We start from the raw sequence: 20535 nt of genomic DNA, 5'->3' as shown, positions 1-20535 counted from the left end.
CAGACCAAAAACAAAACAAAAAACAGCAACATATACAGCAAACCCAAAATGAAGTAATTTAATCGGGTGTCATAGCAATGAAGAAGTAATGTATCTGATTTTAAATACAGAAAATAAATACCATCAGTGTATGATATCAAAAAAAAAAAAAAGCGTCAGATGCTTGTAGCACACTTGTCGACTGTTCACAGAACCAGTGTTCTGCAGAATATGGTTTAAGAAACGCTGGTCTGGGTGATTTCATCCCAGTTATCCTTCACTGAGGTCTCTTCTCTCCCCCTCCCACCTCCATGATCTTGTTTTTATAGCACTGTACATTTTATGTGTGTGCGCAGTGAGCATTTTATTTTGTCCGTTTTTTCTCCTCTGGTTTTCTCTGCTGTAGTCTGACCCTTTGTTAAAGGAAAGTGAGACGATTCCCTCTTGATCAATATACAAGTTTGCTTCTTTAAGATCAAGGAAATACATCTGGAGTACATTCAAATATGTATTGCTCATCTTCTTGTGCACTTAACTGAAATTAATAATTTGGGAATTTAATTCAATCATATCTCATTCTATGGGCAAGTTAGCAATAGGTGAGAAAGATGTCCTCAACAGATAAAACACAAATGTCAAACTCAGGCTATAATATAACTTGCCTGCATTAAAGTATAATTTGATATATGGAGGTGCACATCTCATAGAGCTGTAAGGGACTTGAGGATGTCATTGAGTCCAGTCCCTGCCCTCTTGGCGGGACCAAGCACCATCCCCTTCCCCTCTCTTCTTTTGAGCCAGATCTCTAAATGGCCCCCTCAAGGATTGAGCTACCAACTCTGGGTTTCTCAGGCCAATGCTCAAACCACTGAGCTATCCCTCCCCACAGGCTAGAAGATTTACCTGGCTTTGCTTGAGTCCTTAACTCAAATAAATTTTCTCTCTCTTTTTTTTTAATTTAAATCATTGCTTTGGGGTGCAGCTGGAGGTGAGAGGGTTCAGTATGCAGGCTACCTTGGGGAGAGAAGACACTTGAGCCCCATTGCAATAGCTTGGGGCCAAGTGAAATGTGCTTGTCCGTGGCCATTGCAGCTGCAGCGCACACAGCCAGGGTAGGGGTGTATGTCCTCTGGCAGAGGTACAGACAGACACACAAACAAACTCTGAAATATATATATGGTAGATAACTCCCTTTCCCTCTGCCGGCCCAATAGGATTATACCTGTCCCAGTCCCTGTTTCTGGCCCCTTGCTTGCCCCCTGTGGTCATTTTGAAGTATGACTGTCCTTCCTACCAGACAGTCCACCATTTCCATTTTATGAGACTCAGTCGCATTCTAGGCACATCCTACTGTCTTGGCTCCCTGAGAATGGCTTTCCAACCAGTTATGCACCCGCTTTATTGGAGCCTCATCTAGGTTGTAGTTCTGTAGTTTATTTATAAGAAGGTCATGAAAGACTGCATTAAGTGCTTTATTAAAGTCTAGTTACACCACATCTATCACTTCCCTGTTGTTCATAATCCTTGTTAGTCTATCAAATAACAGATATTCATAATGTCTCTTGCCCTGTGAGAGTTCAAACATCAAAAAGAGATGAATCATTTTCTTTTAACCCTGTTTTACTTTTGACCTTCAGCTATGTTTACACTGACAATTGAAAGACAAAACTTTACTTATTCCGAGATGTTAATGTCTGTCACCTTCTCGAAAGACAAATGCTTTACAATGAGAGGTGCCAGTGTGCACAGCTGTTTGTTATGGATGGGAGTACTTTATCCAAAAAAGAGCCAACAAATGCAGACAGTGGCTATACTGCCCAACTTCTGTCTACACAATAGGGATGTAAAAGCCATACAAAAACAGTAATGGTTTAACAGAGATCAAAATTCTGTCGGTCACACAGTTAAACTTTTACCCAGGTAGCAGTAAGTAGGGGTGCCCTTTGTGTCCTGGCTGCCAGCTCTCACCAGCCTGGCATCTGGTGGGATCCTGGCCAACATTTTAGCTACTGGCAGGGCGTTCTCCCAGCTGCCACCCTGGCAGCCAGCTGGGTCCTGGCAACTGGCTCCTAAGCCCCACTGCAGATTGCTGGCTTCCTGGGGGATCCTCACAGCTAACCTATCTCCCAGGATCCCAGCCACCAACCCTTCTCTTGGATTCCTAGCAGAGTTTTACCATTACTGGAAACCAATAAGCATCAGTTAATCCTTTAATCTGTTAAACTCTTACATCCCTACCACACAGATGTGTTGATCCATTTAATTTTGACAGACTTCCTTAATACACACGAGAGGATGAGTCCCCTGCTTGTGTTCTCGAGTTCAGAGCAAATGTCGTGCTTATAAAACAAAACTTACATGTTTCCTTACAGGATGAGATATGGAACTTGCAAGTAAGTTGAATAAATGTTACAACTTTAAAACATTTCATAGGGTCCAAATACTAAATAAATCCTTTAATAATATCTATTATGGACAAAACAAACATGCTGGTTTGATTGGCAGTTAGTGAGTTTGTCAGTTCTTGGTTCATACCCACAGACTTGGCCAATAGTGGTACTTGATCTATCATCATCACAAGGGAAACATATGAAGGGTTTCTTGTATATTTAAGATAAGTATTAAATTCGCTGAAAAAGATGAAACATGAAGGGCAATTAACCCTTGCGTTTTACAAGTTACATGAGTTAAAATTTGAAAAAGCTGCTGTTAGTAGAAGTGAAAATACTATCGTATTTTTAGTATTGAAAGAGACCTGGGGTGGAAAAAAGACAGATTAGCTCGTTAGATTGATTAAGCTCTTTGGGACAGGTATTGGTGCTTGTATTGTACATGTGTATTGTTCCTGACACAATAAGACTTCTAAGGGACTCATATAAAATTTCTTAATTTTAATATCTCAAACATTGTTTTCTTAAACAGATAATTATACAAGGACTTAAAAATTTAAACCGAGCGGTTCACGAAGATATAGTGGCTGTGGAACTGTTGGCAAAAGACCAGTGGAGTGGACCATCCTCCATGGTTTTACAAGATGAGGGTCAAAATGAAGACGATGAAAACGAAGAGGAGAAAGAAAATATTGTATGATACAAAAGACAGGTTTCTGATTCAGTCCTATTTGTGCTCCTGTGTGCTCTCCTTGCTTTCTGCCTAGCAGTCTGGGGCAAGATCTGTTTTAGCTCTTGAAAGATGAGTTCAATGCATCAAGCCAAAAATTTCCAAAATTTATAGTTTTGACCAGAGGATACATTTTGTAAGAATGATTCCCATTTTTGGATCCAGTTCTAGCATTGACAGATGTAAAATCAAAAATGCCAGTATTTCCGGGCCGTAGACAGATATAGACTTTCTTATATCGCTTTATTCTCCATTATGATTTGTATAAGAGTTTCCTTCAAAATTAGATATATCCCTTAGTTAACTTTTTTTTTTTTTTTTGGAAGAGCTGATAATTTATTGTGAACTTATTTTTGCTTTCTCGGTCTAGGAATAAAAAGTTAATATTAATAAGTACTTAGCAGCAGTTTAAGGGATCTTACAAAACCTTGGTTATTTAAAACCAGAACCTCACAACAACTAGGAAATTCACATTTCAGGTTAAATTTCACTTATTTTCAAATGGTTGTATTTCTTGTAAATACATAGAAAAGATGTCTGTGCTGTTTTAACACTATCTTCAGTAATTTCTGGTGAAAATCGGAAAGATCACCATCCTTTTATTTTTGATTACACAAAACAATTTGTAACAGAAAAGAAAAAATTATCAGTGACCACAAAAACCTTTAAACTTAATTACACAGTTGTCTTGCCATCTCTTAGCTTTATTATAGTTATGCTGATGTGCTAAATGTGCACATATTTGTAAAAATTTCATATGGAGGGTGATCAGTCCATGCTCTTAACTGGAATGTTGGAAGGTCTCATGTGATTGTTGTCTGATTCCGTGCATGAGCCAGTTATTGGATGCAGAGCTAGGCTCAGATTACAGCACTTGCATGAAAAGAGTCAAGGTTAAGTGTGATGACAAAACTACTAGCCCTTAAGGGGGTCATGTATGTAAGGAATTGATTATAAAACATTCTGTGGTGTGTATTTGTGATACTCCATTCACAAAAAGAAACACCAGGTTGGGGTTTGTGTGCAGACAGAGTTGTGATAGTGTGGGCAACTTAATTTCCAGATAGTCAAATGGCTGTTATATGAAATTTCATTTTCTTGAATTTTAGATTATTGTCTTAAAATAACCACATAGCTCTCCTCCTCATTCACATACCCAAGTAACTTGGATGTTTTGTTATGAGGTTTACAAAACAACAAGGGTGGAAGAGAGTAAAGGGATTGAGCAGGCAGCAGAGTAAGAGCATTCAACTCACACATGGAGATTTGGCATCACAGGCAATGTTCCCTGTAAACTGTGTGCTTGGATCGAAACCTCTGTGCTGACTGGCTGAGCTGTAGCCAGAGGGAGGGCCTATCGGGAAGGCCGGAGCCTTTTAAACCCTGCTGGCAAGCGACCAGGGCATTTGCGACCGGGGCTCTTGCAAACAGGCCGACTGCTAACAGACGGGAGTTTTGAGAGGGGAGCTTAGATGGAGCTAGTTAATTCTACCATCCTTTTATAGCATCCCCATCTGATACTTTTACTTAAGAACCCCATATAGAATTAAATTAAATCAGAGGAGGAAATGCAGGCAGAAGACCAGCAGCAGAGCGGGGGCTATCCTGTTTATTGCATCGAGTGTAATATGTATGATTACCTACCCTGTGAGCGGGTGGCTTATGTGTGCACTTGATGCAAGGAGCTCCTGGCCCTCAGAGACCGAGTGCAGGCGTTGGAGGCCAGGGGGGCTGAACTGGAGGAGCTAAGGGAGGCAGAGAGCTATGTTGATGAGGCTTTCCGGGACATAGTAGGGCTGTCTCACCTCCAATCTGACAGCCCCGATGCTGTTAAGGAGGATGAAAGGCTCAGGGAAGGAGAGTAGTCAATGGGGGCAGAGGGAAACCATCCCATAGTTGGGACCCTCCTTCCAGAGGGTGCTATGGTATCCTCTCACACTGAGGATACCTCTCCGGGGGAGGGAACGCCAGTTGTTAGGAAGAGGCAGGTGTTAGTAGTGGGGGATTCGATCATTAGAAATATAGATAGTTGGGTTTGTGATGACCGGGAGAACCGTATGGTGACTTGCCTGCCTGGCGTGAAGGTTGCAGATCTTTCGAGGCATCTAGACAGACTTATATGCAGTAGTGGGGAGGAGCCGGTGGTCGTGGTACATGTAGGTACCAGTGACATAGGGAAGGGTAGGAGAGATGTCCTGGACGCCAAATTTAGGTTGCTAGGAAGGAGACTGAAATCCAGGACCTCTATGGTGGCATTCTCAGAAATGCTTCCAGTTCCACGTGCAGGGCCAGGTAGGCAGGCAGAACTTCAGCATCTCAATGCGTGGATGATACGATGGTGTAGGGAAGAAGGGTTTAGATTTATTAGGAACTGGGGACGCTTTTGGGGTAGGGGGAGCCTATACAGGAAGGATGGGCTCCACCTAAATCAAGGTGGGTCCAGGCTGCTGGCATTAAACATTAAAAAGGTTGTAGAGCAGTGTTTAAGCTAAGAGATGGGGGAAAGCCGACTGGTGCGGAGAAGCACATGGATCAGACGGAGACTTCTCTTAGGCGAGACTCCACTGATAGGGAGTCTGTAGAATTCAGTCAGAAAGAGAAGAAGGGAGATGATAGAGTATGGGCCAGATCAGATGAGAAAAAAATCACATGTAAAAGAATCCAATATGTCAGGGAAGGGCGGGCATATGAATAGTGGTAGTTTTATAAAGTGCTTTTACACAAATGCTAGACGTCTGTCTAATAAGATGGGTGAATTAGAGTACCTTATATCAAAGGAGGAGATGGACATAATAGGCATCATGGAAACCTGGTGAAATAAGGACAATCAGTCGGACACTATCAGGCCAGGATATAAAATATATCGGAAGGAGAGAATGGGTCGAGGGGGGTGGCGGAATGGTACTGTATGTGAAAGATAATACAGAATCAAATGAAATAAAAATCCTAAATGAATCAAAGTGTTCCATAGAATCACTATGGAAAGCATTTCCTTCCTCTGATGGGCATGTAGAACGAGGGATATATTATCTACCACCTGACCAGGGTAGTGATAGTGATGCTGAAATGCTAAGGGAGATTGGAGAGGCTATCAAAATAAAAAACTCACTAATAATGGGGGATTTCAGTTATCCCCATATTGAGAGGGTACATGTCACCTCAGGAAGGGATTCAGAGAGAAAATTTCTTGATGCCTTAAATGACTGCTTCTTGGAGCAGATAGTACAGGAACCCACAAGAGGAGAGGCAATTCTTGATTTAGTACTGAGTGGAACACAGGGTCTGGTCCAAGAGGTAACTATTACAGGACCGCTTGGAAATAGTGACCATAACATAATAACATTTAATATTCCTGTGTTGGGAAGAACATCGCAACAGTCCAACACTCTGGTATTTAATTTCAAAAAGGGGAATTTGCGTGGTCATTTCGAAGTTTGGGGCTCGTGTAGACATGGCCAAACACTGCCAAATTTTAATGTAAAAATGTAATAAGAAAAGCCAAAAAAGATTTTTGAGGAACAGTTAGCCATAAATTAAAAAAAAAAATAGTAAAATGTTTAAGTACATTAGAAGCAGGAAGCCTGCTAAAAAAGCAGTGGGGCCCCTGGACGATAGAGACATAAAAGGAGCAATCAAGGAAGATAATGCCATTGCGGAAAAACTTAATGATTTCTTTGCTTCAGTCTTCATGGCTGAGGATGTTAGAGAGATTCCCAAATCTTGAGCCATCCTTTATGGTTGACAAATCTGAGGAACTGTCGCAGATTGAAGTATCGTTAGAGGAGGTTTTGGAACTAATAGATATGCTAAACAGTCACAAGTCTCTGGGACCGGATGGTATTCACCCAAGGCTTCTGAAAGAACTCAAATGTGAAAATGTGGAACTATTAACGGTGGTTTGTAACCTATCCTTTAAATCAGCTTCGGTACCCAATGATTGGAAGACAGCTAATATAACACCAATATTTAAAAAGGGCTCTAAAGGAGACCCTAGCAATTTTAGACCGGTAAGTCTAACGTCAGTACCGGGCAAATTAGTAGAAACAATAGTAAAGAATAAAATTGTCAGACACGTAGAGGAACATGATTTGTTGAGCAAAAGTCAACATGGCTTCTGTAAAGGGAAGTCGTGTCTTACTAGTCTATTAGAGTTCTTTGAAGGGGTTAACAAGCATGCGGACAGGGGGGATCCAGTAGACATAGTATACTTAGATTTCCAGAAGGCCTTTGACATGGTCCCTCACCAAAGGCTCTTATGTAAATTAGGTGATCATGGGATAGGAGGAAAGATTCTTTCATGAATTGGGAACTGGTTAAAAGACAGGAAACAAAGGGTAGGAATAAATGGTAAATTTTCACAATGGAAGGGGGTAGCTAGTGGCGTTCCCCAAGGGTCAGTCCTGGGACCAATCTTGTTCAACTTCTTCGTTAATGATCTAGAGAAAGGGGTAAGCAGTGAGGTGGCAAAGTTTGCAGATGACACCAAACTGTTCAGGATAGTCAAAACCAAAGCAGACTGTGAAGAACTTCAAAGAGATCTCAGCAAACTGAGTGATTGGGCAGCAAAATGGCAAATGAAATTTAACGTGGGCAAGAGTAAGGTAATGCACATTGGGAAAAGTAACCCTAATTATACATATAATATCATGGGGGCAAATTTAGCTGCAACAGATCAGGAAAGGGATCTTGGAATTATAGTGGATAGTTCTCTGAAAACATCCACGCAGTGTGCAGCGGCAGTCAGTAAACCAAATAGCATGTTAGGAATAATTAAAAAAGGGATAGAAAATCAGACGAAGAATATGTTACTTCCCCTATATAAAACTATGGTACGCCCACATCTTGAGTACTGTGTGCAGATGTGATCTCCTCACCTCAGAAAAGATATATTGGCATTAGAGAAGGTTCAGAAAAGGGCAACTAAAATGATTAAGGGTTTGGAACGGATCCCATATGAGGAGAGGCTAGAGAGAGTGGGACTTTTCAGTCTAGAAAAGAGGAGACTGAGGGGAGATATGATAGAGGTATATGAAATCATGAATTGTGTGGAGAAAGTGAATACAGAAAAGCTATTTACTTGTTCCTATAATATAAGAACTAGAGGACACCAAATGAAGTTAATGGATAGCAGGTTCAAAACTGATAAAAGGAAGTTTTTCTTCACATAGCGCACAGTCAACCTGTGGAACTCCTTACCAGAGGACACTGTGAAGGCCAGGACTCTAACACAGTTTAAAGAAGAGCTCAATAAATATTTGGAGGTTAGGTCCATAGATGGCTATTAGCAAGGGATACGGTATGGGGACTAGCCTTTTGTCAAAGGCGGGAGATGGATGGCAGGAGACAAATGGCTTGATTATTGTCGTCGGTTCACCTCCTCTGGGGCACCAGGCATTGGTTACTGTCAGCAGACAGGATACTGGGCTAGATGGACCTTTGGTCTGACCCAGTATAGCCGTTCTTATGTTCTTATATTATGTTCTCCCAGAAGAGAGTCAAATGCCACCTAGCCGATTAGCTATTAGGTATTCTGCACATGGCTCGGAAAAAATCAGAGAGAACATTGGTCATGGGGAATAACAAACTCAACACAATCTCCCTATTTAGCCTTGTGCCCAAAAGATCTGATATGATTTTTATGATGCATAAACAAAGTAGTCTCAGGTAGAAGCAGAAAGGTTATTTTACCTTTGTATTTGTCACCGTTGTGACCGTTGTTGTACAGGAAGGATGTTGATAAATTGAGAGAGTTCAGAAAAGAGCTAGAAGGATGATTAAAGGATTAGAACACCTTCCTTATGATAAACACTGATCACTTTAAGTCTGTCTTAACAAGACGATTGAGTGATGACTTGAATATAGTTATAAGCGCATACGTGCAGAACAAATATTCAGTAATGGACATAATCTGATGCAAATGTTGAAAGTTGAAGACAGACAAATTCAGGCAGGAAATAAGGTGTACAATTTTAACAGCAAGTGAGAATTGGAACATTTTACTGAAACTCATGGTGGAATCTCCATCACTGACCAGTTTTAATTCAAGTTTGGATGATTGTTCTAAAAGATATTCTCCAGGAATTATTTAGGGGACAGTTCTATGGTCTGTCTTATGCTGGATGTCAGACTAGATGATCACTATCTTCCCTTTTCATCTTGGAATCTATGGACGCTTTTTGTGCAGGTTTTTTGTCTACTGTGTTCTCCTTATGCAGTAATGTGTCTGTATATTTTTGGATTAAAACAAGTTTAACTGAGATCAAAGGAGCTAATATCACAACTTGTAGATATTAAAAGTTAAGTAAAGGATGTGTGAGGGGAGGCGGGGTTCTATTTATGATGTCATAATATAGTTTATGACCATTACAGTGACTGATAAAATTTTGTGTCCTTAAAGCATGAGTTAGATTGTTATATTATCAATGTTAAAATTATTAATTTAAATGCAGTTTGTACTTAAACCCTAGCTAAAATCCTCTGTAAACAAGAGCATGTTGAGACCATCAGGAAGAGTAGTAGGTATCATAAAAAGAAATTGGAGACCATTTTGTGGGATGCTTTCCAAATCACAGATAAAAGAGGTGAGCAAATAGTCTGTTTATTGTAAATGTTTGGTTTTTTTTTAATGAAGGTGGGAGGTGAAAAGTTATTTTTTTTTCTCCTTTTCTCTTCCCACAGGCCAGACGGCATTTATTTACACCAGCAGATCGCAGAATCCCTCGAATTCGAATAGAAACTAGACAAGCTTCCACTTTAGAGGGCCAAAGAATTATTGTTGCTATTGATGGTTGGCCCAGAAATTCCAGATATCCTAATGTAAGTTTAAAATAAAAATAATTCATTATTGTATATCTGATTTTACAGGATAGTAATTTTTAATCTTATGATCAACTATAAGTAATACAGTAAAATTCCTTTAATCCGGCGCACCTGGCACTGGACAAGTGCCGGATTACCAAATTTTCTGGATTACTGGATGTCACCATAACGCCCACATCCAGATTCAGACTCACCGCCCCTGCGCGTCTCCAGCTTCCCCGCCCCCGCTCGCCCTGTTTCAACTCCACCCTCCTACCCCCGGTCCCTCTGCATCCCTAACCCACCCTGTCTTAATCCTCCTGCCCCCTTCCCACAGCCCCAACCCACCACCTGAGCCCCCAGGCTTATGTGAATTTTGAGGTATGCAAGGGTTGTGTGGAACACACACCCTTGCATATCTTGGGGGACTAAAGGATGCCAGACCATCAAGCTTTTTTGCCGCATTAGTCCCATAAATGGGACTATTTTTGCCAGATGCTGGAACATCAGGATTTCCTAATCATCAGACGCCGGATTAAAGGAATTTTTGTGTATTAAGATAGCTGACTTAAAACTTTCTTGTGTTTTATATGTTTTGAGGGCTTTTAGCAATGATGAGGAAATTCTCAACATAATTATGTCCTGAATAATATTTAAGGCCATAGTTCTGAAACTTGAGCATCCAAAGTGGCCCCACTTTTTCATAGGTGCTGAACATCCACAGCTGCTGCTTACTCTTCTCTCTTATATTTAGTCTTTTGAGAGTGTGATCCTGAAGTTCTGAAATGAAAAAAATCTGAGTTGACTCTGGTGTTTTTTCACTTATCAGACAGGGAAAGCCAAGTTTTCCTTTTGTACAGTATTTCATACACTGACAGTATTCGAAAATGAACAGCTCTTGAACCTGTCTGAACTATACTGTGAGACTTCAAGGGGAAAGGGGAACTTCATTTTTCTAACAACCTGACAAACCAAATCAGTTGCAAAAGAGTATTGTAATCTGAATTGTGGAGAGAGTAAAGCTGTGTAGCAAGTACCATCTCTCTCATAACAAGGGCTTTGGAGGTTCCAAAGGAGGAAATACGGAGTGGCTTCAATCTCTTAACTTAAATATCTTTGGCCAGAAAGGGAGAAAATTGTTCTTCATTTGTGCACCCAATAAAACAATGGCAGGGGAGACCTCCAAGATGAGAGGGTAGCTGAGTGGAGAGTGTACTGCAGTTTAACTCAGTGATGGTCTAAGAGATTGTTGTCTTAAGTATTTGATTGTCAAACAGTCCTATGTCAGAATGTTACTTAAATCTCTCGCTTGCGTGTGCTTTCTCTTATTAGGGTCACTTTGTAAAGAATTTAGGAGCTGCTGGAGATAAAGAGACTGAGACAGAAGTTCTGCTGCTTGAACATGATGTTCCCCATCAGCCTTTCTCCCAGGCTGTTCTTAGTTTTCTACCAAAAATGCCATGGAGCATTACAGAAGAGGTAAATTAAAAACTCATATAGCCGGGTGGCTGCCAACTGAAAACCCACTTGTGGTCATGTAACACTCTGTCCTCTGTCTTCAGGGTTCTTTAAAAGCTCTATACAGCTTTTCTCTGTGTTCAGTAATACTCCTCCTTAGGGACTGGTTTTACAGACATATGGTCAAAATAAATGTGTGTGCGTATGCACACGCAACTTACCCCAGGCTTAAAGCTGGGCACAGTTCCTTTTCTCTTTGGTACTGTCTCAAAATGCCTATAGGCATTGTCATAGGATCTTCCTTGCTTTAGGAAGCCATTCTCAGTCCTTCCTATGATTGACCCTTCTTACTCTCAAAGTTTTTGCTGTAGGAGTCTTTCTCACTCTTTGCAGTCTTTGTGGTGTTTCTACCTTTGCAAGGCCTAGATGTTTTCCTTTAAACCCAATTCAGCCCAGGTAACTAGTTCCCTCTAAAAGGGTAGTCACTCTGTAACAGCATCAGTTTTAACTAAGCTCATTGACTACCGCAAGTTCTTCCTTCAAAACCAGACATAAAAAGTCTGTTGTGTTGCAAAAAGATCTCAGAGGATGAAGAGGGAACCAGGTGAAGAACTTTTCCAAACCTATCATCTCTTGAGAAGAGAGTTTTAAAATGTTATTTCTGCTTCACTTCCCCCTACATTCCATGTGTAGAAGACAAGCTATATTAGGTTACTTCAGATGCACTCCTAAATCTTCAAAGCTTGTCCAATACAAAACCAGCTGGTTACGTTCCTTTGTAATGAATTCCAAGTATAGTTTCTCCAATAACTTAAATGTGGGAAATGATTATTATAGAACGAATACCTTTGTGTAACTTCTGTAAGGAAGGTGGGTGGTATTTTTATTTTACATGTTACACATATTCATTTGTATCTTTTTTTCATTTGGGAAACTGAGATGGAGGCTTATGACATCTTCATCACAACACATAGCATGAACCTTGAGTCAGTATGGACTGTGCAGAGGCTCAGAAGCCAAGAAATACTGGCACTGAGAGGGAAAGAATGTCAAAACCAGTATTTCTTGGTTCCTGATCCTTTGCTAAACCTGTACTGACTACCTTCACAAAAATCTTGTCTTTCTTCTATTTTTTTCAAGTAAATAACAGATGTTTTAAAAATGTATCTTGTTCTTCTGTCTATCCCTGTATTCCCTATATGCCTTGACCTAACAGTGTAAGAGAGAGATGCTCTTTGTGACTTGTGCTACTAACTCATTTAAGTGCTTTTGAAAAATCTTACATTCCTATAATGATACTTTGTAGCTTGGCTTCCACAATATGTTTGAAAAAAGCTTGTTTAAAAATTTCAGGACATGAAATTTAGAGAAGACTTAAGATACCTTTGTGTATGTAGTGTGGATCCTCCAGGCTGTACTGATATTGATGATGCACTACATTGCAGAGAACTGGAAAATGGAAATCTAGAGGTATTTTTGTTCCTTATTTTCCTTTCTAGGGGGCATTTATTTGTCCTCCTCTTCTCCCCCCACATCCTCAAAGTGTAATGGCAGGAGAAATTGAAATGTGGGACTTCTTTAATGTGCAGCCCTTGAAAATGTGTTCACCAATGCAATCATGGAGCCACTGATATCATGGTGTTAAAATGAAATTAAACTGCGTGGATGAGAGATTGAAAAAGAAATGTCTTGAGATGAAGTTTCACTTTTCCCATAAAGTCACAAAAAGTATTTTTTTATTTGAAATGTGTGTTCAATCTGCAATGTCACTGTGAGCAGTTAATGAAAATTCTGCACATGATTATTTTAGCAAGTTTCTTAGGCCTAGTGTATGCTGTCAGGTTGGTTTGATGGTTTAGGAATATGAAAAATCCCTGTCTTTGACCTAAAGCTGACCTAAGTGCCCTTGCAGACATTGTTGAGTTGACAGAAGCATTTATGGGTCAGCCTAGCAACCACTTCTCAGAGAGGTGGATTACTTCGGCTGCATCTACATTGTAGTTGTAACTCAAAATAATTCACACAATTTATGCAATGCAAATTATGCAAATTATTTCAAGTTAACTTACTCAGAACTTTGGTGCCATCCAAACGGCACTGAAGTTCATAATAATCAGCTATTTTTAGAGGTTTCCACTACCCCCCTCGTGACGAGGGGTAGTGAAAGTGGAATATCACACTCAAAATAGCCTCAGAGTTTCCCGACTCTGCAAGGGGAAGGGAGCCAGGCAGCAGCCAGGCTCCCATCTACCCCCTGCTTGTGGGACTGAGGAAACTGACCAGTACATGGGGGACATGGGAAACTGACCAGACAAGTGTCAGGGAGCTAGGAACAAAGCGCCAGCCTGGTTACCGGCTGCCCTGCGCTGACCGGAACCGGGAAACTGACCAGCAAGTTTCCCAGTTGCCACTTGGTTCCTGTCTCCCCGCTGCTTGCGGGACCCAGGAAACTGACTAGCCCCCTGGTTCCTGGCTCCCCATCACTCTGGGAGCTAAGAAACTGACCAGCCCTGTCTCCCTGCCGACTTGTGCAAAAATTTGAGTTATGTGGGGGTGGCAGTAACGCAACCACTGTGTAACTCGAGGGTTTACTGTGTACACACGTGTATATGTATGATGACCCTTACCCTACAAAGACTAACCAGAGCACAAATTACATTACAGGAGTCTGAATGCAGGATCAGGGCCTACTCCTACAAATTGGAAGTAAAATGGTCATACCTTTACTCACTGAAAGCCAATGTCTTTCATGCCTAATACAATACTTCAGTGAGACTTAAATCCATGCTAAGTGTATCAAATTTCCATTAATTATTTCATCTTACATATCTCAAAGAATAGCCAAACACAAATGGGTCAAATAAAGAAAAGAAGGAAGTAGCAGACTTTTGGGCAGCCAGCATACTTGGAAGATTTCAAGGCAAGCTGGTAGACACAGAGCATCTTCAAGTTGTGCTTAACTCGCATTAAACCACGTATTTCAAGGGTGTACTGTATGTATAACTTCCACAGTATCTGAAATTATTTGTTTATTTCTGGGTAGCGTGTGTTCTTCTGTTCACTATTGAATTCTGGCATCTATTTAAAACAAATGTGTAATATTAATGTTGAGAGACCAGGACTGTACTTCATGAAATTTGAAAAGTAGTCTTTTGCCATAATGTTGGGCGTGCACAGTATTTGCCAGTCCCATTTTCCAAGTGTTATATTCAAATCAATCGTCCAGTCTAGGATTCCAAATGATTTTTAAAAAGATTAAGAATGTGGCAATTTTTTGGTGTTTTTTATAAGTTGCTAATAAAACAATTTTCTGCACCTCACAACTAATTGTAGCATGTTTGGTATACATGAGCTTGTGACGAGACTATCAGATAACACCAAAATTGTAGGGCTAATAGACACAGAGGAAGACAAAATTGTATGCAGTGTTGCTTGGAGAAGAAATAAAGCAGTTGGAACTGCAAGCAGCAAGATGTAAAAGTCTGAATAAATGTAAAGCCTCTTACCTAGACAATAGGTGCACAACTGTATTTTGTATCTACTGTGAACAATGCTTTAAAGTGAAATTAATGTTACTTGTTCATATAACCGACTGCACTAGCTGCTGCAAGGAGATGGGATTGTGAGGAGAGATCCACAGAGTATTTTATATTGTGAATCTTAACATAATTCTGCCTCAGTCTATAAGATGCATGAAGTGGTGATATATTGAAAATCATATTCTGTTTCTTTCAAAGGTGGGTGTACATATTGCAGACGTCAGTCATTTTATTCGACCAGGGAACGCTTTGGATCAAGAGTCAGCAAAAAGAGGGACGACTGTATATCTTTGTGAAAAAGTAAATGTTCTTTTCATAGACTTTCTTGTTTAGGTGGGATGTTGTTGCTTTTGTAGCTAAGGTTTTGGTTGGAGAGGATGGAAATGTTATTTGCAAGCAGGAAAAAAAAAAAGAGGCCTTAATTTCACGTAATTTGGATAACAAACATAGTATCAACAGTCAGCAGGCAGAGCAGGAATGTAGATTATTCTAAAAGTCCTTTCTAAACCACAAGAAGAAATACACAATTTAAGAAGTAGGTTGCATATTCTGGCTGCGTCTACACGTGCACGCTACTTCGAAGTAGCGGCACTAACTTCGAAATAGCGCCCGTCACGTCTACACGTGTTGGGCGCTATTTCGAAGTTGAAATCGACGTTAGGCGGCGAGACGTCGAAGTCGCTAACCCCATGAGCGGATGGGAATAGCGCCCTACTTCGACGTTCAACATCGAAGTAGGGACGTGTAGACGATCCGCGTCCCGCAACATCGAAATAGCGGGGTCCTCCATGGCGGCCATCAGCTGGGGGGTTGAGAGATACTCTCTCTCCAGCCCTTGCGGGGCTCTGTGGTCACCGTGGGCAGCAGCCCTTAGCCCAGGGCTTCTGGCTGCTGCTGCTGCAGCTGGGGGTCCGTGCTGCATATACAGGGTCTGCAACTAGTTGTTGGCTCTGTGTATCTTGCACTGTTTAATGAAAGTGTGTCTGGGAGGGGCCCTTTAAGGGAGCGACTTGCTGTTGAGTCCGCCCCGTGACCCTGTCTGCAGCTGTGCCTGGCTCCCTTATTTCGATGTGTGCTACTTTGGCGTGTAGACGTTCCCTCGCTGTGCCTATTTCGATGTTGGGCTGAGCAACGTCGAAGTTGAACATCGACGTTGCCAGCCCTGGAGGACGTGTAGACGTTATTCGTCGGAATAGACTATTTCGATGTCGCAACATCGAAATAAGCTATTTCGAAGTTGGGTGCACGTGTAGACGTAGCCTCTGTGTCCCCCAGATAGGAGGATTAAGAGAGGAATTTTGCATTTCTGGCTCTGGAGTATTGAAGTCATTGTAATTTTCAGATTGCTGTTAAAAATCAAAGTTCTAGTACCTTCACTTGCTGGTCATCTGTCAGCCAGAGTAGAACTGACACAATAGATAGTTACAGCAGAGCAATGGGTACAAATTCAGCATCCTGAAGTAACTACAGTGTTGTGGCACTGATAGGCACCAAGATAATTAAAGTTGTGATGTCTACTCAGTTTAATATAGTAATATCTGATTGGCTTTTCCCATTGCAGAATCTCTTGTAGCCTACAATGGCTCCATCATACAGATGTCTGTGCCCAATTCAGCTCCATTTTTTTTGTCCTCCTTGCAGCGGTTTATTTGTCATGGACCATCATTTCTTTTCAATAATAGCTATTGTAGAGAGCTGACAAAAACTGACAACAGTTAGGTCCAACTCAGAACCAATAAGCTTCTGAAGTTGTGTAGATCATTTTTCTCTCATAAATCTGAACAGATACTTTATATTTTTCATGATGAGATATGCCTGATCAAAGACTCATTTAATAAAAGCTTAGAACTAATATTTAAAAGAGAGAAAATATTTTTAATGCCATATGGTCTGAGAGTGAAAAAAGTATCTCACATAAAACTGTATGTCTTGCTAAATGTTTTTATCCCTTGTCTTACAGAGGATTGATATGGTTCCAGAGCTGCTTAGCTCCAATTTATGCTCTTTGAGATCTAATGTGGACAGGTATTTGTCCCTAATCCATATTTAAATCTTGTCACAATAGCTCCAGATGTTTTACCATGTTTTAACTTTAGTTGATTCTTTCTTTCAGGCTTGCATTTTCATGTATATGGGAAATGAATCAAAATGCTGAAATTTTAAAAACCAGATTTACAAAGAGTGTTATTAATTCCAAGGTTAGTTATGTGTATTAAAATATTATTTTAATGCTTGCAAAAATAACTTTAATAAACTGTACTGGAGACTGAATGTCCTAAAGACACAGAGACTGAATATGTAGGAAGTTTTCCTTCTTTTCACTACACCTTTTTATTTTTTCTACATTTTTTATTTCATGTTATAAATATAAAATGACTTAAAAAATCTATAACGTAAATGCCTTACCTGAATCAGCATTTGAAAGAAATGATCAAGGGGTTACATTTTTGTTCCCTTACTTTTTTGGTCTGATATGGCAGCACACAGACATAAATATTCATACTATTGGCCTGATTTTCCGATATGTCAAGTACCCATGACTCCTTTTTACAACCAATGGGCACTCCATGTGGCCAGCACATCTAAAAATGAAAGTACTGTACATCTCTGAGACATAAAAAGTACAACGTGAAAGGTAATTTTTGTTCACCTCTGTGAGTTTTCTATGATGCTAGTCGCAGAAAACTTGAGGATGGTGAGGTGAGTTCAGTCTTGAATGGCAGTCTTTGAAGTCTTTGATTTCCTTGTCTGTGTTGGTTTTCAGCATACTGTGACAATAAACTGTGGCTTGTGTTTTCAGCCAAGGAAAGAACCTGTTGCTATTCAATATTCAGTTGTATGTGGTATTATCATATTTGGTGGTGGGTTTTTTTTTTCCCCCCTCAAGGCATCCCTTACATATGCTGAAGCACAGATGAGAATTGATTCTGCAAGCATGAAAGATGACATTACTACTAGTTTGCGTGGACTAAATAAATTAGCAAAAATTCTGAAGAAGAGAAGAATTGACAATGGGTAATTATTTAAATTGGTTTTTAATGTCAGGGTCTCATCTGTTTTGACAGAGCATTTATATACATGCACAACTATATCATGCTGCGTTGTGTCAGTCTGAACCCAGCAATATAACGTTTCAAAGATTGCCATTTTAAGGTAATATAGACTATACATATGGTAAGCAGTCCTTTGGCATCTTAGAGACTAACAAGCTGAGCATGTAATTTCCAATTTGGGGAGACGTACTTGTGGTAGAGTGCCATAGTAGCAGTGGCCCAAGTTTGTACTTGCATCTCTGATGGGCACACGTTTGGGGCTGCTAATCCCATCCACTGCCTCTCTCTTCACTGTATCTATAGTCTATCTTTAACACGCTAATACGGGTTTGTCTTCTTGAATATTTTGGATTGGGAATCCAGGGGCTGACCCTGAAAGATTGCAAGCACCCATAACTCCCGTTGTTATAAATGGTTGCACTTGCTTAACATGTGTCACAATCCGGCAGTGTACTTGTTCACACTACTTAAATTGCGCCTTCCAATACCAGATTGTTTTTTTTGTGTTTATTGTCTTTCAGGGCTTTAACACTTTCTTCACCTGAAGTTCGTTTCCATATAGACAGTGAAACTCATGATCCTATTGATTTGCAGACCAAAGAGCTGAAGTATGCATTATGGGTTTTTGGGGGGAGGAGATGTTTTGTTTGTTGAATTCTGCATTTGAAGAGTCTGCTTCATAGTTTGTCATTTAATCCTAGATGGATGTCTGATTTCTATAAATTTCCTAAAAAGTAGGGTCCTTAGAGCTATTAGAAATTGATATCTCACTTGGTATGAGCTTAGACCACAATTTTCAAATCTGAGTTTAGCACTTTTCTCAGACCCTTGTGGGGTTGTCTGACAGTTTAAGAATAAAGACAAGAACTCAGTTTGCCATCTGAAAGGCAGAGTCAATACCAGCCACTGCAAGCCGGGGAATTAGGTAGTAGAGTCCAGCTTCCATCCTGCAAACTACACACATAGTCAGCAAAAGGAGAGGCCCTTCCTCACAATCCAGGATCATATAGGGGTAAGGCAGAGGACTCCCTACCAGCTCTCTCCCAGTGATGAAGGGAAACCCTGCCTGCTGGGAACGCTACACCCAAAGTTTGGGGATGAGAGTAGGATGGACCAGGAGGTGAGACACTGGAGACAGAATTCTGAGCAGGCAAAGAGCATTTATATACATTCACAATGAATCCAAGACACTTTATGCTAATATAGGACATAGTGCTACTGAGAGACTTTCAGGAAGAGTTAAATCAAGCTAGTCTTTGTAGCCAGCTCCTTTTTTTCTCCCTTTAAACCCAGCTGAACTTCAGATGACGATGATGATGATGATGATTATTATTTTACTCCAGTAGATCCTCTCAATTTTAATTTGTATAGCTAAACATGTAAGAAGATCTCATTTATGTATAGTGTTCTTTAATATTAGAGCAATATAACTAGACTATTGAAGAAAATGTGTAAAATGGCTCATCTAGCCATTTCCTTTCCAATTAATTGATGAATAAAAAGTGTCATCCTGATTCTAACTTACAAACTTTTTTATTGTAGTTTTTCTTTCCCTCTCACTACCCAAAACCCAATAAATTGTGGGATTTATTCAGTGTATCTTTTGGTCCTTTCTCTACCTCCTTTTTGGACCTGTGTAAATAAATGTTTGTCTTTACATATTTCAAAATTGTGTTTACTTTTGTTTGTATAAATGTTCTAAATGGCTAGTTTACTAGGTTCAGTTTTAGACTCTTGACAGAGGTAGTAAAAAGACTTCTTTATTGAGGGCTTAAGCAAATAAAAAATTGAATACTCTAACAGTGCAAAATGTTTCCTGTTGACAGAGAAACTAATTCCATGGTTGAAGAGTTTATGTTGCTTGCCAATATCTCTGTAGCAAAAAAAATTCATGAAGAATTCTCAGAATATGCTTTGCTTCGGAAACACCCAGCTCCTCCTCCATCAAATTATGACATCCTTGTGAAGGCAGGAAAGTCCAAGGTAAGTTTTAATATTTTAGGTTCAAATAAAGGAATTTTAAATGAGTGTCTTTTCTTTGCTATTGTGCTGAGCATACCCTTCTCTCTAATGGGACATTTAAATTCCAAACTTGGATTTTGACCGCTTATTTTGTTTATTGTATTCTGTATTTGTTTTTAAAGGTCAACTTGGCCCTGCAGCATTTAGGTTATGCTTCAGAAAACACCAGCAGCCCTTTTAGCAAATACCTCTTTTTAAATGCAGGAAATAATACAACCTTAAATCTTTTATATCTTGTGGAAGGTTCTTTCCTCTCTACTCTACAGTCTCTCTTTGAAAGGTTATTGTGTTAGCTTTTATGTCAATTATACTTGTATTGTATTTTGCAGTACTTTAAGGGAGGGTCAGTGATCTGTAGTTAATGGATTCTGAAAACAAATATTGTTGGGATCAAGAAATAAACATTGTATTTCATATAGGACCAATCAGTGGTCTCAGGTGGAAATGAATGCCAACAGCACTAACTGTAAAGTTATATGTTCTTGTATCACATTAGATCAAAGGGAGGAGCTTAGACTGGAATTAACAGAAGCTCTGAATTGAAATACTATTTTGCCTTCCATTAA

At 40.0% G+C, this 20535-nt stretch overlaps 1 protein-coding gene across 1 annotated transcript in view; it reads left to right on the top strand.

Annotated features, from left to right (window-relative positions):
* Positions 1-20535, top strand: part of DIS3 (DIS3 exosome endoribonuclease and 3''-5'' exoribonuclease) — a 35465-nt gene that overhangs the window by 6379 nt on the left and 8551 nt on the right. Inside the window, exons 6-16 of the mRNA XM_074982866.1 lie at positions 2902-3063; positions 9567-9680; positions 9778-9915; positions 11230-11376; positions 12709-12825; positions 15093-15194; positions 16855-16919; positions 17008-17092; positions 17782-17909; positions 18469-18555; positions 19774-19930. Coding sequence (XP_074838967.1) covers positions 2902-3063; positions 9567-9680; positions 9778-9915; positions 11230-11376; positions 12709-12825; positions 15093-15194; positions 16855-16919; positions 17008-17092; positions 17782-17909; positions 18469-18555; positions 19774-19930 — 1302 coding nt within the window. The remainder of the gene's footprint in view (positions 1-2901; positions 3064-9566; positions 9681-9777; positions 9916-11229; positions 11377-12708; positions 12826-15092; positions 15195-16854; positions 16920-17007; positions 17093-17781; positions 17910-18468; positions 18556-19773; positions 19931-20535) is intronic.

Source organism: Carettochelys insculpta, chromosome 1 (assembly GCF_033958435.1).
Source record: "Carettochelys insculpta isolate YL-2023 chromosome 1, ASM3395843v1, whole genome shotgun sequence".
In the NCBI taxonomy this organism is placed as follows: Eukaryota; Metazoa; Chordata; order Testudines; family Carettochelyidae; genus Carettochelys; species Carettochelys insculpta.
This window is presented reverse-complemented; position numbering and strand designations above follow the sequence as displayed.